The 25,216-nt window shown below is 41.1% G+C and overlaps 1 protein-coding gene across 5 annotated transcripts in view; it reads left to right on the forward strand.

Annotated features, from left to right (window-relative positions):
* Positions 1-25,216, forward strand: part of WDFY3 (WD repeat and FYVE domain containing 3) — a 139,504-nt gene that overhangs the window by 42,118 nt on the left and 72,170 nt on the right. For 4 of the 5 annotated variants that reach the window (XM_081876576.1, XM_081876573.1, XM_081876575.1 and 1 more), the window contains exons 3-16: positions 2,147-2,270; positions 2,653-2,762; positions 4,340-4,501; positions 4,953-5,145; positions 7,775-7,961; positions 8,354-8,520; positions 9,146-9,613; positions 10,205-10,306; positions 12,219-12,412; positions 13,204-13,661; positions 15,446-15,529; positions 20,871-21,048; positions 22,191-22,405; positions 24,100-24,212. In XM_081876576.1, coding sequence (XP_081732702.1) covers positions 2,147-2,270; positions 2,653-2,762; positions 4,340-4,501; positions 4,953-5,145; positions 7,775-7,961; positions 8,354-8,520; positions 9,146-9,613; positions 10,205-10,306; positions 12,219-12,412; positions 13,204-13,661; positions 15,446-15,529; positions 20,871-21,048; positions 22,191-22,405; positions 24,100-24,212 — 2,755 coding nt within the window. The remainder of the gene's footprint in view (positions 1-2,146; positions 2,271-2,652; positions 2,763-4,339; positions 4,502-4,952; positions 5,146-7,774; positions 7,962-8,353; positions 8,521-9,145; positions 9,614-10,204; positions 10,307-12,218; positions 12,413-13,203; positions 13,662-15,445; positions 15,530-20,870; positions 21,049-22,190; positions 22,406-24,099; positions 24,213-25,216) is intronic. The other variant, XM_081876577.1, reaches the window with a different exon arrangement.

Here is a 25,216-nt window from a genome sequence, read left to right on the forward strand (position 1 = left end):
AGATGCTTAGAAATCTGGGAAAGTGGAGCAGTAGTATTGCCGAGCTGTAGACCCGGGATACAAGATACACTCATTAGGTGTTCATTATGTATTTTCTAAACTTACCTTTACTTGTTTATTGTACTGTTTTCAAAACTATTTTTAGCTATAATAATAATAATTTATATGCCGTCCATCTGACTGGGTTACCCCAGCCACTCTGGGCAGCTTCCAACAAATTAAAACACAGTATGACATAAAACATTAAAAACTTCCCCATATAAACATTCCTATGGTGTGTTTGTAAATCACTTTAGGATGTGTGTCAAAGGCAATTCATGAATTAATAAATAATCAAGTAATAATAATTGTGTGAAATGTAAGCATGTGTAGCTTAGTGTTGCCTTTGTCTAGAAATTTTGGAAGCCAAGGGGTAAGAAGAAATGTCCACTAAGCAGATAATACACACAGAGAGATGGGCTCCTACTTCTGTATATGTTCACTTGCTGTTTCCTCCAGCTTTCTCTGCCTTTCTCCAGGGAAGCTTTTAGAATTCTCACCAGGCAGAGCTTGACTAGACATGGCTACTTTCTAAAGTTATGAGTAAATCATGACATCGCATCTTAAACAGGAGTAAACTCATAAATCGCATCTTACCCAGGGGTTCGGTTCCAAGGGTTCTGTGTATACTTGGACTGCCCCCACGTGGGCATCCTTACCATTTTTGAACCGGTATCCTGAGTAGACCTTAAACCAGGGGTCAGCAACCTTTTTCAGCTGTAGGCAGGTCCACCATCCCTCAGACCATGTGGTGGGCTGGACAATATCTTTTTTTGGGGGGGGGCAATGAATGAATTCCTATGCCTCACAAATAACCCAGAGATGCATTTTAAATAAAAGCCCATATTCTACTCATGTAAAAACACCAAGCAGGCACCACAAATAACCCAGAGATGCATTTTAAATAAAAGGACTTATGTAAAAACAGGCTGATTCCTGGAACACCCATGGGCCGGATTGAGAAGGCGATTGGGCCGCATCCAGCCCACGGGTTGCCTACCCCTGCCTTAAACACACATACACCCCCAGCAAGGCTTAAAAGCTCTTTCTGCACTGAGTACGCTTGGGCTAGACTGGGAAAAGACTCCTGCCAGCAACCCTAGAGACCAGCTGCCAGTCATAGTAGTCAGTACTGAGCTAGATGGAGACGCGGGTGGCCCTATGGGTTAAACCACAGAGCCTAGGACTTGCCGATCAGAAGGTCAGCGGTTCGAATCCCCGTGACGGGGTGAGCTCCCGTTGTTCGGTCCCTGCTCCTGTCAACCTAGCAGTTTGAAAGCACGCCAAAATGCAAGTAGATAAATAGGTACCGCTCCGGCGGGAAGGTAAACGGTGTTTCCGTACGCTGCTCTGGCTCGTCAGAAGCGGCTTAGTCCTGCTGGCCACATGACCCGGAAGCTGTACGCTGGCTCCCTTGGCCAATAAAGCGAGATGAGCGCCGCAACCCCAGAGTCGGTCATGACTGGACCTAATGGTCAGGGGCCCCTTTACCTTTACCTTACTAGATGGACCAGGGGTCAGAGCCAGTGCTAAACAGCTCTTTTTCTTCCTGTGACTCACAGATACAGACCCCTCCCTCACCCATCCAGCATGCAGTTGCAGCAGTCATGCTGTGGGCTTTTGGTCATTTGAATGTTACATGGTTTTATTGTATTAAGCTGCATGTGACGTGCCCTAAAGGTCTGTGGCAAGAAGGTGTTTCTTGAGACCCAGTGTCGAATTGTATACGAGGGAGAAGCCCAACTGCATCTCTGAGGGGAGGGTATTCAACAATCAAAGTTCGTTCAATGACTTTGCACTCTAAACATCTAATGCTCCAATTTAAAGAGGTGACTGGACTTGTATGTCTGCAAAAAATTATTTTCTAGGGGAGACTGTACTAAGATTATCATTCTACCAGCATATTGATGCAATGGTGCCCCCTCTCCTCCCTTGCCGTTCCAGGGATTCTCACAACACCCCTTAAGCCAGTTTTGAGAGGTGCAAGAGGTGGCGAGAAGCTCCGTTGCACTTGTAGAAGTCCTTCTGCAGGGCTTCCACTGACAGATCACTTTCGTTGAATCCTGCCATAAATTCTGTGGTGTTCATAGTATTTTCTTATCTGCAGGTATTTGGAAATGCACCCCCTAGTACAATGATAGAAAAATTCTCAGATCTCCTTCAGTTTACAACACAAGTGTCACGATTGATGGTGACTGAAATTCGGCGGAGAGCCTCTAACAAGTCTACAGGTAAATTCATGCCATAGCACCTAGTTTATCTTTGTCCAATCAGAAGTTGAATATTCACATAACAACATTCTTTGAGAGATGATTGACTCTTGGCTGTCACTGAAGATAGTGAATGATTCTCACCTGCCTTCATCAAAGCATGAATGGGACAAGCGTGTAATTAGACATGAAAGGAAAGTGAGTCTTGATTGTCTTCATGCTGATTATGCACTTCATAGCAAAACTGGATTCAAGATGGGAGTTTTTAAGCAGCTGGAACATGAGAAGGAACAATTTGCCTATATATAGTATAAGTAGAAACTGGCTTTAATATTGTATGAGTAGAAACTGGTTTTAATATTGTGTTTGCTTATCTTCTGTTGTTGTTTTCAATTAACTCCAGAGGCTGCAAGTCGTGCCATAGTCCAGTTTCTGGAGATCAATCAGAGTGAAGAAGCCAGTAGAGGTTGGATGTTGCTTACTACAATTAACTTGTTAGCTTCATCTGGACAGGTTAGTTATGCATGAACAGAATCTGGTACTGTGTAGCGTGTACCTATAAATACTCTTAGAGGTATTTGTATTTAGCAAATGAGGATTTTGAAACACAAGAGATGTATATTGTTTGCCATTTTTCTAGCAGTTGTGAGCGAAGACATCCAGTGATAACAAGAAGAAGAAATACCTTGTAAAGTCCTGTTAGGCGTCTCTGTAGGTTGGAGGTTAAAAGGTTATGGTCTGATCTAGAATCCTCTGTTGTTTCTTATGGGCACATAGCTTTAGGCCACACCATTCATTTTAGGAAATATGTATATATGTGAAAATATTGCACACATGAAACTGCATACTCTATAGAGCATGTCAGAACTCCAAAGCTTGGGGCTAGAGTGTCATCATGCATGGAAGGTGAAAGCTGGCGTAGGCAGCAAAGGTGGAATGATATTCACTGAGCTTCAGAGAGTACCATGTGACAGAGAAAGCTAGTGCTGGTGTTGGGAGTTTTTCAACAGACTAGGCAACAGAACACATTGTGGGAAATGGCCAGTGATTAATGAATATAATCTATACATGATCATAGTGTTTATTATTATTTGAGGGGGAGGATTATTTTGGCAAAGGCATTAATGATTTTAGCCTGAGATGGTAGGCTAAAAGACAGCAAAGAGGAGGCTTTAGTAGCGTAGATGAGATATGATGAGATCATGCATTTTACCTTGTAGGTACAAAGAAGAAAGGGAAGCTTCTAGGTGTAGAATCTGGCTATGGTGGGAGAGGACAAGTACGACTCAAAATATTACCTCAATGTTACATACCCAGGAGGTGTGCAGATCTTAACGTCAAACTGGGAGAAGCTCGTTAATATTGTGTGCAATTTCTAACGCAATGGTGCAGGGGCTTGTTGGGTTCTTTGCAATTTTTAAGATAATAGGGCAGACTTTGTGCACTAGGTTTTGACGGACTTTGTATACCATCTCTTGTATACCCCATCTCAAGATGAGATGGGGGTGAGCATTCAGGACAAGAGTGCTCTACTGTGTGATTTCTCCTACTCAAATTACAACCAGCAGAAGCAGGGTGAGCATAGCATACCTCAAGTGGGCCCCTATTTCAGTCTAGATAATCCCATTCCCATTGCCTTCTGTAGTACTCTCCTCTAAGGGAAGAAAAAACCTAAAATATGATGAATGAAACAGGTACCAGATGCTCCATTGAGGGGGGAAATGATGCTCTGTGTGTATTCTCCAGCTAGTTAGAAGTGCACTAAGCTTCTCCCATTGGTACTCTTTCCTGGGTTGAAGCTCTTTTTCAACTTGGGAAATGGGATGGGGCTGCTCAGCTTGTTCCTCTGTGTGTGCACAGTTTATCGATGTTGCTAAAAGCTTTCCTTTTCTCATAATGAGAATGCTTTTTTCTTCTGAAAATTTTCAGAGTAACTTGCTTCAAGAATGGTATTCTATGACTTCCACATAAAGGTTCTAGAAGCTGTATAGCTGAATAATTTCTAACAGAGTAGGTGGAATTCAGAACAAACTGCACTGTGCTAAGAATGCTACGCTAACATTTTGTCTCCCTTCTTTTTCTGCCCTCAGAAAACAGTGGACTGCATGACGACTATGTCAGTGCCTTCCACGCTTGTGAAATGTCTCTATCTGTTTTTTGACCTTCCACATGTGCCTGAGGTGGCTGGAGGAGCCCAGAATGAGCTGCCTCTAGCAGAACGTAGAACGCTATTGCAGAAAGTGTTTGTGCAGGTAAATGAGTTGTAACCACAATACTACATTTCAAATTCTGTTTCAACTCCTAAAGGATGGATTGGGAAGAAATGTTCTTACACTGAATTCTTTTACACTGACGCTTATACACTCTACAATTCCTAGGCCAAATCAAGGTGTTATATTATCCTTCTATTCTATATTACTTTTTCTCTGTTACCTACCTTTTTTTTGTGTCTACATGTTTTTCTTTGTTGCAACCCCCTCCCTCGATTTTATTTTTATTTTTTAAAAATAAAGCTGGTTACTGATGAGAGAAACTTCCATAAGTGCACGGTGGCATTTGGAAAATTAATATAGTTGCACTGAACTGATTCCAAGGAGTTGCTTAAATCTGCCTACTTTCTCCACAGCTTACATGAAAATTACAATAAACAGAATACTTACGGTAGCAATTATATGAGCTTCCTATAATGGCCTTTTGTTTCAGATCTTGGTGAAACTCTGCAGTTTTGTGTCCCCGGCGGAAGAACTTGCTCAAAAGGATGATCTTCAGCTTCTATTCAGTGCAATAACCTCATGGTGCCCTCCCTATAACCTGCCTTGGAGAAAGAGTGCAGGCGAAGTCCTAATGACCATATCACGTCATGGCCTTAGTGTCAATGTAGTGAAATACATTCACGGTTGGTATATCTTGGTGTTGTATTGTGATTTTGTTTCTCTCTCAATATAGTCATGTAATAATTTCTATCATCGCTGGATTCTCTCTCTCTGTCTGGGTGACCACGATCTGGTCTTAATCCCTAATTTTAAATTCCCATTTGTGAAATGGGAATATTGGTGTGTTAACTCATGTGGACGTAACTGAGGTGGTGGTGCCTATCCTGAAAACAGTGGGGACATGACTGGAAATATTATAGGACGGGCCTAACTCTGAATCAGGGTCATCGAATCTGCTGTCCCTTTTGTGACATGCCTGGCATTTATTGCCATCCCACCAGATGTTTCATAAACCCTCCTATTTCTGTTGCTTGAACAAGGTGACAGAAATAGATGATGTGCTTTCAGTAAACCAGCAGAGCACATTGAACAACTGCATATTGTGTACATGCTGGGGAGACTGAATTTGGTTTAAACTGGTAGTACCGATGACGTAAAAGGGATTGTAGGAAGAAGAACCTATTTTTTGTACCTCAGTGTTGGCTAGCAAAATGCACAGTTGTTTCTTACATGAATGATTGTGGGCTTGCCACTTCCACTGATGTTGAAAGCTCCCAAGAGTAGTTCCTGTTCCTTATCTACGTGTAATAGAGCATTAGATTCTTGCAGAGACAGCTCTGGGTAGTTGCTTCTGTTTTACTGCTTCCTGTCTCTTCCGTGGAACATTTGTAACAGATTGAAGGGAATTATGCCACTGCCTTTTGCCATTACAGTTTTGTAGTTGGTATACCATACAGAGTTCTGCTTATATACATCCACTCATGCTTAAAATAAAGTCCAGGAATTGTAATTTAGTTCTGCTGTAACATGGATATATGTGTAGTAATAAATATAATATAATATGATATGGGCCGTGGGTGGCACTGTGGTCTAAACCACAGAGCCTAGGGCTTGCCGATCAGAAGGTCGGTGGTTTGAATCCCGTTGCTCAGTCCCTGCTCCTTCCAACCTAGCAGTTCAGAAGCACATCAAAGTGCAAGTAGATAAATAGGTACCGGTCCGGCGGGAAGGTAAACGGCGTTTCCATGCGCTGCTCTGGTTCACCAGAAGCGGCATAGTCATGCTGGCCACATGACCCGGAAGCTGTACGCCGGCTCCCTCAGCCAATAAAGCAAGATGAGCACTGCAACCCCAGAGTTGTCCACAACTGGACCTAATGGTCGGGGGTCCCATAACATAACATAACATAACATAACATAACATAACAATATTATATTATTATATAATATAATATAATATCATTTTATCTTGCCCTGCCAGTTTTCACATTTTGCAAGATATAGTCAGACACTCAAAAGATGCATAGTGAAGAAAATGTGCTTTCTTAAGAGATACGATTGAGGTTCTTATTTGTGGGTTATTTTGCACATCCTGACAAATGGCAAGAAGTGGATGTGATTTGTAGTTCTGTGTAACATGGTGAAAGGGGAAATTGCACATCTGCTCTAGTATAGTGTGAGCTTTGCAAATGTATGTAGAACATGTGCAGATGTCAAAGTTCCCATTTTGTACATTTCCTAGACATGTATAATATAGGTGTCCCAACCATCTCTTTTTATTTTCTTGCAATGTGTGAAATAGCTCTTAGTTCATTTTCTTGCAATGTGTGAAAAGCTCTTAGTTCAGTACATAAGATCATTCTTGAAAATGGATTGATACAAACTAGTCGATAATCATGTTGTATGAGAACACTCATGGATGGCGGCTAACAGATTGAGGTTGAATCCTGACAAGACAGAAGTACTGTTCTTGGGGGACAGGAGGCGGGCAGGTGTGGAGGATTCCCTGGTCCTGAATGGGGTAACTGTGCCCCTGAAGGACCAGGTGTGCAGCCTGGGAGTCATTTTGGACTCACAGCTGTCCATGGAGGCACAGGTCAAATCTGTGTCCAGGGCAGTTGTTTACCAGCTCCATCTGGTGCGCAGGCTGAGACCCTATCTGCCTGCGGACTGCCTCGCCAGAGTGGTGCATGCTCTAGTTATCTCCCGCTTGGACTACTGCAATGCGCTCTACGTGGGGCTACCTTTGAAGGTGACCCGGAAACTACAACTAATCCACAACGCGGCAGCTAGACTGGTGACTGGGAGCGGCCGCTGAGACCACATAACACCGGTCTTAAAAGACCTACATTGGCTCCCAGTACGTTTCCGAGCACAATTCAAAGTGTTGGTGCTGACCTTTAAAGCCCTAAACGGCCTCGGCCCAGTATACCTGAAGGAGCATCTCCACCCCCATCATTCTGCCCGTACACTGAGGTCTAGCGCCGAGGGCCTTCTGGCGGTTCCCTCATTGCGAGAAGCAAAGCTACAGGGAACCAGGCAGAGGGCCTTCTCGGTAGTGGCACGCGCCTTCAGATGTCAAAGCGATCAACAATTACCTGACATTCAGAAGACATCAGGGAAGTTTTTAATCTGTGATTTTAGTGTATTTTTGGTTTCTATGGAAGCCGCCCAGAGTGGCTGGGGAAACCCAGCCAGATGGGCGGGGTACAAATAATAAATTATTATTATTATTATTATTATTATTATTATTATTATGCTTGGTAATTTTTGTGTAATATGTAAAATGCTGGGGGTTTTATTGTCTTTACAGAAAAAGAATGCCTGTCAACATGTGTTCAAAACATGCAACAATCGGATGACCTTTCTCCCTTAGAAATAGTTGAGATGTTTGCTGGCCTTTCTTGCTTCCTCAAAGATTCCAGTGATGTCTCCCAAACACTCTTAGATGATTTTAGGATATGGCAAGGATACAACTTCCTCTTTGATCTCTTACTCAGGTATGCAAAACAGGTTTGCAAATTTATTTTATTGCTTCAAATTTTCATCCTAGCAAGATCTGTGTTCACATATCATTTTTGGAGCTTAAAAATTGAATGCCACCAATTCAGTAGCTTCTTATAAGTTACAGTGCAAGGAGGGGTATGTCACAAATTGAAACTACACTTTATTTTAGGGTTTTGGTTTGAGTCTTGCTAGTCTAGTAATTAATCTTTTGATGTGGTGTAGTGTTGGCTATTGTAGGTTGATATTTTAAGTAAGAACCAAGTTTTATGGAGAACTTGAACACATGAAATTGGATGTGATTTTTTTATTAAAAAATTTCCCCAAATTTTGATTTGAACTGATGAGTGGCCTTGTTTTGAGATGAGTGTGAATTTCATCCCTGCAGGTTAGAACAAGCAAAAGAAGCAGAATCTAAGGATGCTCTGAAGGACTTGGTGAATTTGATAACCTCATTAACAACATATGGTGTCAATGAATTAAAGCCAACTGGTGTTACTACGGGGGCACCTTTTCTGTTGCCTGGATTTGCCGTCCCACAACCTGCAGGCAAAGGTGAGCTTTCTCTTCTTTTTAAAATGTCCCTTACATGCAAAATTTAATCTGACATTTAAGAGTCCTGGATTTGCTTGCAGTGGCTTGATCTGGAATTGATGGTGATCTCAGATTCTTAACAGTGTAGAATTAGGAAGGCTCAGAAACTTTCTCAGACCTCCGGTCCATAATATAGTGTGAGCAACTTGACCCTCTACTTTACCACAAGCTCACCTTTGCTTCTTGAGGCAACCCATAAACCGATATTCAATTACTATTTTATATTGCTTAGCATTGTAAAATACAATACAATGATGATGGTATTGATTGGATCTGTCTATTCCTAGCCTACATAGGATACCATACTATGTAAGAGCAATATATTATGTTCTTTCCCACCATTCTTTGCCACTAGAGTCCTCCAACACATCCTAATCATCCTGGGGGCTGCCTCCTGCCCACTCCCCCCTCTGGGAATGCTGTGGCTATTCTTGTAAAAGAGGAGCCTCCACTACTACCCCATTTTCATCTGCAGGCTCTGTTCACATGCAGTTATTTGCATTAGAGAATAATGTGTGACGAACTGTATGCTTGAATAATAATCTTTATGTAAAGATCTGTAAAGTTTCCCTTCTTCCTGTTGTAGGTCACAACGTGAGGAATATCCAAGCCTTTTCTGTCCTACAGAATGCTTTCCTGAAGGCAAAAACCAGCTACCTTGCACAAATTATCCTTGATGCCATCTTAAATATCTACATTGCCGACAATGCCAACTATTTCATCTTGGAATCCCAGCACACCTTGTCCCAGTTTGCAGAGAAAATTTCCAAGCTTCCAGAAGTACAGGCCAAATACTTTGAGATGCTTGAGTTTGTTGTGTTTAGCTTGAATTACATACCTTGCAAAGAACTGATCAGCGTCAGCATCCTCTTAAAATCCAGCACCTCTTACCCATGTAGCATCATTGCAATGAAGACACTACTTAAGTTCACACGGCATGACTACATCTTTAAGGACGTCTTCAGGGAGGTGGGACTCCTGGAGGTGATGGTGAACCTTTTACATAAGTATGCAGCTCTTCTGAAAGAGCCTACACAGGTTCTGAATGATCAAGGTAATTATCTTCTCTTCCTCCCCCACCCCTGACCAAGGTTTCTTTCAAATCCTGCTTTTATCTTGTTCTTTTTTTATCACTTCTTTTTATGCTGTTGGAAATGCTTACCTGTCTTGCTTTACTTTGCAAAAAGATATGCTATTGCCCATAAAACCTATGTAAGTTCAGATTTCTCTTATTCCTCAAACCATCAGCCCTCCTCCAAAACCACCTTTCGAATTCTCCCCAAAAGAGGCATTTGGTTTTCTGCAGAATCTCACGAGACATTGGTATTGCTTACAAGAGTAAAACAACCTGCTAGAACCTTTTAAACTCTCACTTAGTTTTGAAACTAAAATGCACTGAGTGACATATCGATGCACTATAGACTTGTCTCTGAGTTGTATCCTAATACTTCACACTGGATGCAAAGTATAGGCAGGCTTCTTCTGCTGTACCATGATTAAGCATTTTTTTTAAAGTGATCGTTGTACACCAGCCAGCACATATAATATAGGAGCGATACTCTGAATTAATGAGAAGTTTGGTAATAGCATGGGCATATATACACTGCATTTTCTTTCATTGTAGCTTTTCGAAATTGTTTTCTAGGGGACTCAAGAAACAACAGTTCATTTGAAGACCAAAAGCAGCTTGCTTTGCTGGTTATGGAGACCTTGACAGTACTGCTTCAAGGATCGAACACAAATGCAGGTATTTGGCAAATGGCTATTACAAGGAATGAACCTATGTCTCTTAAGGCTGATAGCTGCCCTTGAAATGCACTTAAATCATAAAGACCAATATAGAGTTATGTAATCTGTTTAGATGTGGAAATGCTGTGTCAAGCAGGTTTTTTTGACCTTCTTGGAAGGAGGATACATTAATAGAATACTGAATTGGTTTAATTTGCTTGGCCAGATTTGCTTGAATTTCCCTTAGCAGAGGATAAGATTATTCTAGAATGGTGCCTTTCAGATATTTAAATTTGTAGTTTTAAGATGCATTTATTTGAATAAAACATATTTAGTGATAAATTATTACTTTCACCTGCGTCTTCTGATAACCACAATCTATCAAAAGTTAAATCAATAGCCTCTTCTTATAAATGGTTGCTTCTTAGTGTGGGGTAGGTTTATATTAGCCTGGTCTTGACAATAGGGGGAATATGTTTACTGGCATGTTACTGCAGTCTAGCAGCTTCTGTTCCCTGACAAAACATGACCTTATCACGGAACATGATCTTCTTCCACGCCTGAAATACAGTGGTATCTCCATCTACAAACTTAATTCATTCCGGGTGTCCATTCTTAAGCCGAAACATCCTTAACCCGAGGCGTGCTTTTCCTAATGGAGCCTCCTGCCGCCGGCACCCTTCCCCTGTTTGGCTTCCATTCATTTTCCGGGGCAAAGTTCGCTGGCCAGAACACCTACTTCCGGTTTTGCGGAGTTTGTTGGCCCAAGAGTTCATTAGGAGGACTGTTCGTAGATGGGAGGTACCACTGTAATTGCTTCAACATTTCTCCTTTCCCCTTTCATGGATGTGTTTTGAGAGTGTGCATGAGCTCACCTGAGCTCATTCAGTTCTAGTTTTGAAATACTATCTTCTAAGGTGCGGCCAAGTGCTTGCACAAGGGCAAGAAGAGATAGGGCAAAACTGGACACGTCACTGGAATAAAATGGCCATCTTTGCTGGGGCTAATGGGAGTTGTAGTCAAAAACATAGGATGCCACCAGATTGTCAAAGGCTGGGGTAGAACTTTGGAATGAAGCTGAAATAGAGTCTGGTAGGACAGGGGCATGTAGTTGAAACTGGTCTGTCAGTATCTGTTGGCTTCTGGATTTTTAACTGGTGCTGCTTACTCTGATCACATCTTCCCAGTTTGGGAGTTTTTTAAAGAGACTTCCCGGACTGATTATTCAGTTAGAGTTCAAATTCAAAGCCCTAAATGGATTGGGACCAAGCACATAAGGGAATACCATCACCCGTACCTACCTGCATAGTGAGATCATTGGCAGATTCCCTGCTTTCAGCTACCATCTGCTACAAGAAAATTGCCTTTTAATAAGAGAAGTCTTTTTTTGGTGGCAGCACACCATTTGTGGAATGTCCTCCTTGAGGATATTTGCCTGATACCAGCCCATAACTTCAAGGCACCAGGCACCTTGAGCACCTTGATTATTTTAAGCTGTGATTGTTGTTTTTGCTTTTATATGTTGTTAGGTTATTTTTAGGTTTCTGACGGTTTAATTTTTGCATGGTTTTAACTTTTGTAAGCTGCCAAGGCGCATATTGGATTTAAGAGGATATAGAATGTACTGTATAAATGTATTAAACAAATAATAAATATTTGCACTGTAGAATATCTCAAGCCTGAATGAAGTTGCAGAATTACCAAGAACATGCAGATGCTATTTTATGTTTGCTTGTATTACAGCTATTTAGTGCTTACCCGCTTGAGTGGCAAGCTACGTAAGACCCTTTATATCCAGTTTTAAATGTTTTCAGTCATCTCCGAGATCCCAGAAATTGCAAGCATTTGTGCCAGTGTGGTTCATTAGAAAGTGCTGCCTAGATCTACCTGGTGGCATCATACCTATTCCACTGTCTTTGTTTTCATTGTAGGCATTTTCAGGGAGTTTGGTGGAGCGAGGTGTGTACATAACATAGTAAAATATCCACAATGCAGGCAACATGCACTGATGATAATCCAGCAGTTGGTGTTATCACCAAGTGGCGACGATGACATGGGGACTCTCTTGGGATTAATGCACTCTGCTCCACCTACAGAATTACAGTTGAAGACTGACATATTAAGGGTAAGTACATTAATGAAAAATGTATGGATGTTTTAACACTTCTTGTTAAATTACTGTTTCAGATGCAATTATATCTCACTTCACAGCATTGATCTCAAACTTTCTTTTTTGTGGGGGCAGATAAATTGAACTGATCTTATTCATGTACTCAGGCAACACAAATGAAAATGAAAATAAATACTGAAAAGTTATTTGAGGGAAAAATAATAATTCTCAAATAAATAAGAAACCCACTTCTTTCAACTTCTCTGTAAAAGATAATTCACATTTATGAACCTTCGAGAATTCACTTAGCCAACATCTTTTTTTGCTTAAGTGATTCCCCAATTAAAATTCTGACAGTCAGCAGAACTGACTTGCAGCCATTTTCCACCGTTGTTGCAATTCTGCACAGCTTTCATATTGCATTTTCTTTCAGTCCACAACTTTGGGATGGTTCACAGAACTGCAACTGTTTTACTTTTTCACATTTGTTATTAAAATAAAAAGATTCCTACAGCCTGGTTTTTGCATTCATTGTAGAGGTTTTGTGTGTGTGAGAGAGAGAGAGGGGGAGGGAGAGAGAGAGAGAGAGAAATTCATATTTCTGTTGAATCTTGAAGCTGGTCTACAAGTTCATCACTCAAAAAGCTCTTTGTCTCTGACTTTTACTCACTGTTTGGGGAAATTTAAAAACTTTTCTGTGTGCATATGCTTCAAATTAATCTCGGAAGCCTTTGTCACTGCAGTGTTTAGAACAATTGACCTCCGTGACATCCTGTTTGTTCTGTCTTGTTTAAATATCCGTGTAGGCCCTGCTGTCCGTGCTGAAAGAGAGTCATCGCACGAGAACGGTTTTCAGAAAAGTTGGTGGATTTGTGTATGTCACATCTTTACTTGTTGCCATGGAAAGATCCTTGTGCTCTCCACCTAAGAATGGCTGGGAGAAAGTGAACCAGAACCAAGTGTTTGAGCTGCTCCACACTGTGCTCTGTACCTTGACTGCAGCAATGCGCTATGAGCCAGCCAATTCACACTTCTTCAGAACAGAGATCCAGTACGAAAAGTTGGCCGATGCTGTGAGGTTACTTGGCTGCTTCTCAGACTCCAGGAAAATAAGCCCTTTTAACATCTTCCCCTCAAACACTCAGCCCTTTCAAAGACTGTTGGAAGATGACCTCATAGCCATGGATTCGGTGTCACCCACGTTAAGGCATTGCAGCAAACTCTTTATTTACCTCTACAAAGTAGCTACAGACTCTTTCGACAGGTATGATTGGCGAGGTTTGGGGTGGAGTCGGAAACACAGTTATGTCTGGGAAACGCATCACTCATTTATATCTGACGTTCCCTAAGGGGGTTGTACGCTGTTATTTTCTTCTGAGATTGAGAATTGGCAGCCATTTTTAAGTGCCTGTCTTGTAGACAATGATTTATTGCTGGTGCATCCCTACTTTGAGGTTGTGCATGTGGAAATTATGATTCATAGAAGGGGTTGGGGTAGGACAGAAGTTCTAACTTTTGGCAATAATGACTGTTAACTACCTGTCCTCTTTGCAAGCAAAAGTAGATAGGGCTGCTGTACTTCCATTAGTTTACAGAAGAGAGGATTTTGGCAAACTGAGCAGAAGTTGCTTCTGCCAAAATTCTGTCTCCTCTGTGGCAACAGGCGTTCTATCAACTTTGGTATCGTAAAGTAATCTGTATAGTTACCTAACCATTAAAAAAAAGATAGCACCATTCCCTGGCCTTAAACTTCAGATAGCTGTTTTGTTAGAACAGTTTCCCCTTTGTTTGTTAGTAAGTTTTGAGCCTCCTAAGAAAAGTTGTAGGTTTATTTTAAGGTATTTTGTTTAAGGGCAGTAGTTGGTTCTTCATTCTGTTGTATAAGGCAAATCAAAACAGAGCCCATTTTAATACAGGCTCAAATAAAATAGGGACATTAAAAAAATATGTATGATTTTAAATGATACTTTGAATCCAATGAATTTTAAAAGAGTTAATACCTTATTTGTATCTTAAAATATTCAGTGGCATTGGGTCTCTGGGATTGTTGCTTTTGATATATAGTGGCTAGTACTAGGATTATATAATCAGTATATTTAAAGTTAACACTCCATAACATAGACCCATTTCCTTTTGCTGAGTTTGTTTACTACTTCTGTCTTGGGAAAAATGCAGGCAACAAATTTGTTGTTGACCAGTGATAGGTTAGGCTGGTAACTTCCTGAGCCTTGATGCTTCTTGTGTAGTATGTAACACTAATAGCTCTGTTGCTTTTGATGGAGAGGGGCACAGGCATGGAACATCCTTCACCCATTATTCCTTATTTTATTTAATTGCAAACACATTTTGTGACTTCAAAACTTCATGCAGTTTTGAAATTCAGCCTTAAAATTAGCTGTACTCTGGGTTTCTCTTTGTTAAATATTGCCAATTGATTTTAATGTTTTTATAAAGTATTACTGGCATGATCTTTAATTGCTCAGTAAAATAGTAATTTCAAATTTCTAGTGGATAGAATTGGGGGGTACTCTGTCTGATACTGGTTAATACTGGAATTTAAGAAATCTGGGTTAGCTTTGTTGTTACATAAGTATTTCTAATCCATTTTGTCTTTCCCATTCCTCATTATCTGTCTTCCCTTCATCCCCTTTGTTCTTAAAACTCATTAATTTTTGCAGACTTGCTTGGGATATTATGTTAGTCCTGATGAAATTTTGATCATATCTGGTTATCAGTATGTATTCAAACTTGGTCTTCTGTTATCAGTCCCTGATCTGCATCAGTTTGTTTCAAGATATTAGGCTGTTTAGAAGCAGATAACTCAAAATATAAATAAACAAATGAAAAGGAAAATATTCCTTTTTTAAAAAAAAAAAAACCTATCTGTTTTGTATGTCTTAGTTTTTACTTCATGTGCTCTTCGTCCTTTGCTCTGGCTAATTCTGCAGTATGTATTTCTACTGGTGAAACTGTAAAACTAACAAAGCTTCTAGCCTCTTGTTTTCTTTTCTAACCTCTCTATCCCCTCCACGTTTGTTTTGTCTGTAGTCGTGCTGAACAGATCCCTCCTTGCCTGACAAATGAGACTTCTCTCCCCTCTCCTTGGGGCACACCAGCTTTGTCGAGGAAAAGGTACTGATCCTTTTAAAGAGAAGTTGCGCTTTCTACCGCCTTCACACCTGTGCTCTCTGTGTTTCATTAACTTCCTCAGAGTGATGTCTGTTACTGTGCTTCTCTGTTCTTCCAAGAATTGTTAATTGGCTGGCAAGTTAGTAAATTCACATGTAATGAAGCCCCATTTTGAAATATTTTGGCAAATACAGTGGTACCTCGGGTTACATACACTTCAGGTTACAGGCTCCGCTAACCCAGAAATAGTGCTTCAGGTTAAGAACTTTGCTTCAGAATAAGAACAGAAATCGGGGGTCCAGCGGCGCGGCAGCAGCAGGAGACCCCATTCGCTAAAGTGGTGCTTCAAGTTAAGAACAGTTAAGAACACTAAGAACGGACCTCCGAAACGAATTAAGTACTTAACCCGAGGTACCATTGTACTTGGTGCAGAATAAAGGAAATCAAGGAAGTCAAGGTTCACATTTTGAGTGAATTTGTTGCCCTGAGACAGCATACAGGGCAGCTTTTAAGGCATGGTCTATGTGCTGTAGAATTACGTTCGTGGTGGTAGAATGGACTATACCAGTTTGAACTTCAGCCTGGGGCATTAAAATGTTGAATTCTGTTCTGATAACGAAATTCGCTGTAAGTAGAAAACTAAGCACAGTGGGGAGCAGCTAGGGCCAGAACTTTTTTCTTGATGTGCTAGGGTGTTTTCTTTTTTGGTACTTCTAAGGAGCATTTGATGTGGTGGAGCATTTAAAAACTTTCAGTATATTTTTGAGTTACTGATTTTAAAAATGTATACTGCCTTGAGTTTTCTTTTTAAATAGCAGCAAAAAGCAGTTAGATATAATTTTTTTCTAAATGATTGATCTAAGCTACAGAGTCAACCAGTGCACAGGGAGTTCTATGCTGATTTTAAAGTCCTTTGTAAACCTGGCATTTCCCAGGATATAATTTCCCTCTTGCTCTCTCGATCTTTTACTACACTCTTGACACACTGTTCCTTCCTGCTTCCCTAGTCCTTGAATGAATTCCCCTCATTGTGTTCTTTTTTTGATTACCTTATTATATAATGCATTTGTAGTATAATCCTAACTTGGAAGTTCTGCTGACTGGAAGGGGCTTCTGGGAAATCTTGAACCCTCGCTTCCTGTGTTGACGCCTGTTAGGTTAGGTTTTGTTTTTTGTTTTTTTAAAATAATATTTAAGTTACAAAGATAATAAAAAGAAAATACAAAAAAATACAACAGCCAGAAAAGAGAAAAACAAAAAATAAAATAAAAATAAAAACAATTAAAAATAAATCCCTCTTTCTGTTATCTTACCATTCATTTACTTATTTTCATGACTTCCTCGCACCTCCCTTTTTTGTATTCCAGTTAGTAGTTAGTTCAGCAAATCCATACCCTCTTTATTTACTCTTAGTTCTTTATCTTCACATATTATAACTTCGAATTTTCAACTAATATCAATCCATTTTTACATATTCCTATTTTACCTTATTGCTAAAACCGCTTCATTTCATTCCAACATCATTTTAACATTCAATAATTTTACAGTGTTTCTGTAAATAGTCTTTAAATTTCTTCCAATCTTCTTCCACCAACTCTTCTCCCTGGTCTCGGATTCTGCCAGTCATTTCCGCCAGTTCCATATAGTCCATTACTTTCATCTGCCATTCTTCCAGGGTGGGTAGATCTTGTGTCTTCCAATACTTTGCGATGAGTATTCTTGCTGCTGCTGTTGCATACATAAAGAAAGTTCTGTCCTTCTTTGGCACCAATTGGCCGACCATGCCTAGGAGAAAGGCCTCTGGTTTCTTCAGGAAGGTATATTTAAATACCTTTTTCATTTCATTATAAATCATCTCCCAGAAAGCCTTAATCCTTGGGCACGTCCACCAAAGGTGAAAGAATGTACCTTCAGTCTCGACGCCTGTTAGGTTTTGGAAGTGGCATAATTCATTCCCCCTTCCGTAGGATTACTCTGACTTTCAATCAATTGAAGCAAACATTTAGCTTCTAGATTCTTGTGATTTTCTTTGTGTTGAGAGTAGTTAAAACATGCTTGAATGTCTTCAGAAAGTTTTATCAATTTCTGCTGTTGTGCTTCCCCCCCCCCCTTCTACATTGTTTGTGTTCAGTGTGTGTTGCTGTGTAGGGGCTCAATCTGCTCTGTAATAATTCCCTTGGATGATATTGCAATATATCCCATCAACAATATGTTTTTGTAGACTTGAACGTTTCAGCAATACAGTTCATCATCTGTCTTGCATGCTTTACTTCAGATTTATGCATTGCAGGGGGTTGCACTAGATGGCCCTTCTATGATTCTGTGATGGTTGTGAAACTTTGTGGCATGGGTTTTTCCATTGGCTTGGAAACAAAGAACTATGAATGAAAGGATGGCATGTGATGGCATACTTCCATACTTGTGAAAGACTTGTTTTAATGCAGCACCATACTTTATTGGCAATGATTCTGGCTGTAACATATAAATTATATTGGGCATATGGAAAGGTCTTTTCTGTGCTGTGCAGTGTTTTGAGCAACAGCTTGAACAAATGAAACTTCTCCGAACTTTCCATAGAATCCTTTCCTGTGGATTTGATAGCTCACCCCTTGCAGATAAACCATTTCCCGTCTCCTCACAGTGGTTAGCCGGTTGGGAGAGAGCTGTGTTGTTGGGCCTCATCCTTTTTCCTGTGTGCACACTTTTCTTTCCCTTCCTGATTTGAACATGGATAGGATTCAGCATGCTTAGTGCTGATGGGGGATGTGAGACTGCTTCATGGTTACACTAAGTGGTGGAAGGGAGAGGAAATTCACATGGGAGATGGTGGGAGTGGGCGAGTGCATGATTCCACAGTATTCTTCCATTCTGGTCACACTTAGTAGATCAGGAATGTTACTTACGTACTGAACGTATGAATGGTTTGTAGGATTTTCCATTCCTTGCTCACATGGCCCTTGCCCAAGCCAGGCTTGATTTGTTATTTGCCGGTAAGATCATCCTCGCCTAAGATATTACATAAAGATTTATAGACAGCTGGAGTAAACATTTTTTTAAAAAATTGCAGGCATGTATCTAATAGATCATGGGGAAATATTTCAAATGAAATAAGAGGTTATTAAAAATCTCTTCCTGGGGAGCTGCATGGGTTTGTGTTTGGAAACAGATTATATATTGGAATATATATATTAATCTGTTTGGAAACAGATTATATATACTGTTCCTTGGGGGTGGGGTGGTGGTTGTTGTTTTTCTTCATTCATGTTACTGTGGTATTTATTAATTCCAATAAATTATTGATGACTACTGCAAAACAAAACATTACCAGCAATATTTAAAAGCACAGTTGAGGCAACAAAATCATCCGTGAAGAATATTTAGTTAAGACTTGTATGAAACCGTTGCAGAATCCTCTTGGGGTCTTTAAAAACTCTTCTTTCAGTGCACAAAGCTCTTATCCATTGGTAATTACAGTTGCCAAGTGTTCTGAGTCCCTTTTGGCTGGGCTGGCTTCTGCTGTTTTGTCAGAACTCACCCCCCCCCTTAGGAAAGACATTTTCTTGTTTATTGGAGAAAGTTGTGATCCACAAAAGTAACAACTAAAAAAAATGTATGTGTGCTGCACACCCTGTGCTTGTATTAAGCCTCTTTGGTTATTACCAGAGTATCATTATCTGCCGTGCTTTGCAATTCCATTCAAAGTGCTGTGTGCTGATTTGTAATTCTCCCCAAGACTGAGCAAACGTCACAGTCTTGATGACAGAGAAAGGGTGTGCAAGTAACCCTGCCAAGAGCTGTTCATGCTCAAATGAGAAGTGGTGTGTGGAGAGATGATGTAGGAGGGGACAAGTATGCACTAAATCCTTTCATAAATGGTCGATTCCAGAGCAACTTTTGAGGAGGCAGGGTTATGGGGCTTTTCTGAGAGAGTATTTTAAAGCAGACTTGAACTAACTACAGTGGTGCCCCGCAAGACGAACGCCTCGCAAGACGAAAAACCCGCTAGACGAAAGGGTTTTCCGTTTTTTGAGGTGCTTCGCAAGACGAATTTCCCTATGGGCTTCCTTCGCAAGACGAAAACCCATAGGGAAATCTCCGGGACAGCGGGGAAGCGCAGCGCGTCTTCCCCACTGTCCTCGGACCTCCTCCGAAGGCTGGCGGTGGGGCGGAGAGACCTTCTCCCCGCGCCAGCCTTCGGATGGCTGTCCTGAAGACTTGCGGTGGGAGGAGGGTTTTCCTTCCCACTGCCAACATTCAGAATGCTGTTCTGAATGTTGGCGGTGGGGAGGAAAAACCCTCCTCCCACCGCAAGCCCCGGGAACAGATGAGAAGCACTGCGCGCCTTCCCCTCTGTTCCCGTACCTGTCCGAAGGCTGGCGGTGGGGCGGAGAGACCTCCTCCCGCCGCCAGTCTTCGGAAGGCTGCTCCGAAGGCTGGCGGCAGGAGGAGGTCTCTCCGCCCCACCGCCAGCCTTCGGAAGGCTGCTCCGAAGGCTGGCGGCGGGAGGAGGTCTCTCCGCCCCACCGCCAACATTCGGAAGGCTGTTCTGAATGTTGGCGGTGGGGCGGAAAAACCCTCCTCCCACCGCAAGCCCCGGGAACACAGGAGAAGCGCTGCGCGCCTTCCCCTCTGTTCCCGTACCTGTCCTGAAGGCTTGCGGTGGGGAGAAAAGCCCTTCTCCGCACCGCCAGCCGGGCAAGCGGTCTCCATAGGAACGCATTAATTGATTTTCAATGCATTCCTATGGGAAACCGTGCTTCGCAAGACGAAAGACTCGCAAGAAGAAAAAACTTGCGGAACGAATTAATTTCGTCTTGCCACTGTAGTTATGAAGAAAGGCACACATCTCCTGTAATTAGAAAGACATATGGGGACTCTTTAACAGATGCAAGTTTATGTTTCAATCCAGATTGGCCACTTGACCCAATGTTTTCTTGGAAATTTCACCTCCTTAGGCCTAAACCTGTTTCGGTGCATGAGAAATTACCAGTTAAGTTTACAGTTCATCTGGGCTGCAAAATATCTCAGAGTCATGTGGCTGAAAAACCTAATTTGTGGTTCTTCTTGTTTGCTATCTGGTTTTTGCCATAATGCCTGCAGGCTTTATCTCTATATCCTCAAATGCTACTGGTGTAATTTTCCATTAAGCTGGTATTCTAGGAAGAGCCAGCAAGCAACATCTATGCATGTGCCACATCTGAAAAGAAGATACCACCTGGAGCACATATTATGGAAAGTGAATACCAGAAAAGCCTTGGCATATTTAATCCAAATGCTGTATTTTGAGAAAAGCTTAATGTTGCATGTGTGTTAATGCCCTATTATTTTTCCTCCTTATCTTTAGGCACGCATATCATTCTACTTCAACACCTCCAGTATTTCCTCCCAAAAACCCTACTGATTTGAAACTGCACAAAGGAACTGTGTCTCTGCAGAGTTCAGATGCTGTTATCATCCATCCTGGAGCTATGCTTTCCATGTTGGACCTCTTAGTCTCTGTTGGGTCAAATACACAGCCAGAAGTGAGAACCTTTTCAAATATACTTCTTACCCTATAGCAGTGTTTCCCAACCTTGGGCCTCCAGCTGTTTTTGGACTACAACTCCCATCATCCCTAGCTAGCAAGACCAGTGGTCAGGGATGATGGGAATTGTAGTTCAAAAACAGCTGGAGGCCCAAGGTTGGGAAACACTGCCCTATAGGGTTACGTTAAGAAAGCTTATAAAGGAATACATTGGGGGAGTTTAAGATCTGTTTTAACCTAATTAATTGCTTTATCTTAAAGTTAACTCTTGAGCTTTACTAGGAAGCAGTGAATTTGAATCTTAGACACTGTACAGTTATTGGCTTGAATCAAAAAGAACAGCACAACCAACTAGTTCCATCTGATCAAAGAAGCTCTGGGTTTTTCATCTTCTAGAACAGTAGCTCCCTGTACTACATAGCAGACAAAGCACTTTTGAAATGGGAAGCTAGGGTGTTTCCAAAGTTTATGGCATGACATGAGGACCTGCTGGGCACTTTGAAATATTTGAGAGTTCCTAAAGAAGCTAATTGGATTCCAGCCGTTACCTACAAAATACATGCCAACTTGAGAACTCTGCCTTATGAGATTTAAAGGTGCTCATCATTTGTTAGTCCCTGATAGCTGTATTTAAAAAAGCCAGAATCAGTAGTAGCAGAAACCTGACTTTTCTAACAAAATTGTTTGTTTAAAAAATATAACAAGCATCTACACTAAGCATAGGTTCCACAGGACATGAGTAAAGTATAGGACAGAATGCTTTTGTCAGCTGATAGTATGAAAATATGTGAGTTGGACATTATTTCCATTTATAAAACACTACCATAGGTGTTCTTGTTCTTGGCAAATTTGATCAGTAAAATGTCAAATAAAAATGATCTGACTTTAGCAACCAGAATCCCAAAGGCTATTTTAAGTGCTCTTAAGAGTTTGTGGTTGTCCTGAGGTTGTTGGTTTTTTTAACCTTTTCTTTCTTTGAGCAGCAGACCACTGTGCAATATCCTAAATTTTACACACACACACACACACACACACACACACACACACTTGCTGGAAATGGCGAGTGACACAGTTTTCTTGAGTGTTTTCTTACAGATTTGTTTTGTCCTTGTTTCATTTGTGCTTGTGCATAATTTGCAGCATGCCCTAGATCTTCAGCTAGCAGTGGCCAACATCTTGCAGTCTCTAGTGCACACCGAAAGAAATCAGCAAGTCATGTGTGAAGCTGGACTCCATGCACGACTTCTGCAGAGATGCAGTGCAGCTCTCGCTGATGAGGACCACTCTTTGCACCCCCCACTCCAGAGGATGTTCGAAAGGTTGGCCTCTCAGGCGTTGGAACCAATGGTGCTGAGGTAAGTAGAAGAGGGGGTTTAATTCAAGTTCTCATACAGTGGTGCCCCGCAAGACGAACGCCTCGCAAGACGGAAAACCCGCTAGACGAAAGGGTTTTCCGTTTTGGAGGCGCTTCGCAAAACAAATTTCCCTATGGGCTTGCTTCGCAAGACGAAATGTCTTGCGAGTTCCTGTGGGTTTTTCCCCTTTTCCTAAGCCGCTAAGCCGCTTAACAGCTGATCCGCTGATAAGCCGCTTATCAGCTGATCTGCTAAAAACCGCTAAACCGCTAATAGCGCTAATCCGCTAAGCTGTCAATGGGCTTGCTTCGCAAGACGAAAAAACCGCTGTACGAAGAGCCTCACGGAACGGATTAATTTCGTCTTGCGAGGCACCACTGTAACTTGATTTGATTATTTGATTTCTAGACTGCTTAATATTAAAAATATACGGTATATCTCTAAGCGGTATACAAAAAACCGAAGCAACAACAGGCACCTTAAACAAGAAATTACAAAAATACACAGCTGCATATAAAAATGTTACATTAATACAAAGTTACTAATAGAGACAAATCAATCTCCATTCATTTTCCTCTGACACACACCCCACTCAACCTCTGGGTTCTCGCCCAGAGTCCAAACAAGCTCTCAGCTTGCCCACAAAAGTCTCACAATTAAAATAGTTCCTGGAAACAGCAGACAGCAGGTATTTTGAGTGTCCTAGGGGGTCCAGAGGATGGGACCCCTCAGTGCTCTTTCTTCACCCTCTGTCCTCTCTGCCTGCTGCTGCTGCTGCCGTTTGATCATGGACATTAATGTATTTTATTGAATTGACATGGAGGTTGGGCTTAGGATTATTTAAAGAGAGAGAAGAATGAATCTGGTATTAAACTTCCTGTTTAAGTACATTCTCTGTTGCTCTTTATCATAGCTCCGAGACAGTGAGAGAGTTATTTTGCACAGTGCAAAACATATTTAAATAGGTCAGCATTCGAAACTGCTTCACACATGACATGGGAACAATCTCCACTTTTTTAAAAAAGTATTATACACTGTTACTTTCACAAACACTTGTTTTGCTTTAAGCACCTTGATAATGAAGTTGGTGATTTGTGAACAGGAGAAGCTTCATGAACTGAAGCAGCTGTCGTGTTTTACTGTTCTATCCTTTAGGGTGAGGGAGAGCGGGAGAAGCTGAAAGAAGCACTACAAAGTTGAACTATGACACACTGAAAACTTTTTTAATATTTCAAACGAGGCCCTGTAAAATGCATATATGGGAATATGTTCATAAATGTTAGGTAAACTGAGCTGTAATGTGTATGCAGTCTTAGTTTGTCTAAATTGATAGCATTTGAAATCAAGCACTTGTAGTGTATCTTCGTCTGTTTCTGCACCTATACCTACTTCCTAATACGAAAAAACCCCACATAATTATGCCAAGAGGATTTTGGCTCCTCTGAGACATAATGCCTAAGACCACATGGACATTGGTGAAGTAGGTGTGGATTTCTACAGTTCTGTTTTATATTTAAATAAAATTTAGGGTTCTTTTGGTCTGTATTTTGCTTTGTTTACTTTCTAAAAAGTTTTTGATTAAGCACATTTAATGTATGTACATGTTCAAGTGGCAGCTGTTGCACTTAATCAAATAAAAGGGAATGCAAATGACTTTGAAGCCTTTCTTATTTTCCCCCTCCATTTTTCTCTAGGGAATTTTTACGTTTGGGAAATCCTCTGAATTGTGGAGCCTGGGATAAGAAGCTGTTGAAACGATACAGAGTGCATAAACCAAGCTCACTCAGTTATGAGCCGGAGTTGAGAAGTAAGTGTTTTTATGTTTGAAATAGTTTTCAGGCACTCATTAGTAACTGCCAGACTGAAACCTGGCCATGCTTCCACAATGTTACAGAGAGCTAAGAAGTGAGATTTAATTAATGCTTGTAGGTAATGAAAAGGAGTGAGGATTTCCCTTATAGAGCCTAACGATGGTTAGCAGTTGGCAGCAATTCTGACCCTAGATGTGGCCAGCTAGGACACTGGATCTGAAACAAGTGTACAGCCCTGCTTTTAAGACAGCTTTTTCTTCCCAGATTAAAGATCTGGTGCTGCATGCACAGGTGCATGGCGGTTTTGAAACTTGGCTTTTCTCGCAAGGAAAAAGCTTTTCACCCATGGATATAAAGGTGTAAATTTGAGCAAATGTCTCTTCCCTGCCAGTTAGATGAATCAATCACTATTTTGTGGATGTATGCAAAGCTCAGGCTGTGTGAGGCAACTGCCTTACTGTTATGGAATGATGGACTCATTGCTAGATACACTGGTTCTTAAGGAGAAAAAGGGATGATGCTTTCGGTTCTGTCACACAACAGTGATGAAGAGGAGCAAATCATGCTAACGGGGGAGAGGGGTTGGGGGGTTGGGGCTGAGCTGTAAGGATCTGCTGCTCCAGCTGTTCCTGATCTCTTAACAAAGGTTAAAGGGCAGGCTCCATTTACTGCAAAGTAGGATAGTTATTATTTCGTATGGGTACACCTCTGGCCTCAAATAGTGAATGGTATATACTACTGGGTGCTCCCAAATTTCCATTTGTTTTACTGATATTACAGCAATTAAGACCTACTTTTTTTTAATTGCAAAGAAGAAAGGAAGGATTTTATTTTCGTTGGTCACAGCCCAGTTAATCTGGCATAGCAGAACTCAGGACTGCTTCACTATGTTGAGCTCATTAGGACTTGGTTGATTTAATTTTAAATACTTTCATTTATGTAGGCTACATTGTAGTTAATTAACCTGTGTTTAGAAAACCTTGCATTTGTGTAGATAAAA

The sequence above is a fragment of the Podarcis erhardii genome, assembly GCF_964252035.2.
Source record: "Podarcis erhardii genome assembly, chromosome: 9".
Taxonomy (NCBI): Eukaryota; Metazoa; Chordata; class Lepidosauria; order Squamata; family Lacertidae; genus Podarcis; species Podarcis erhardii.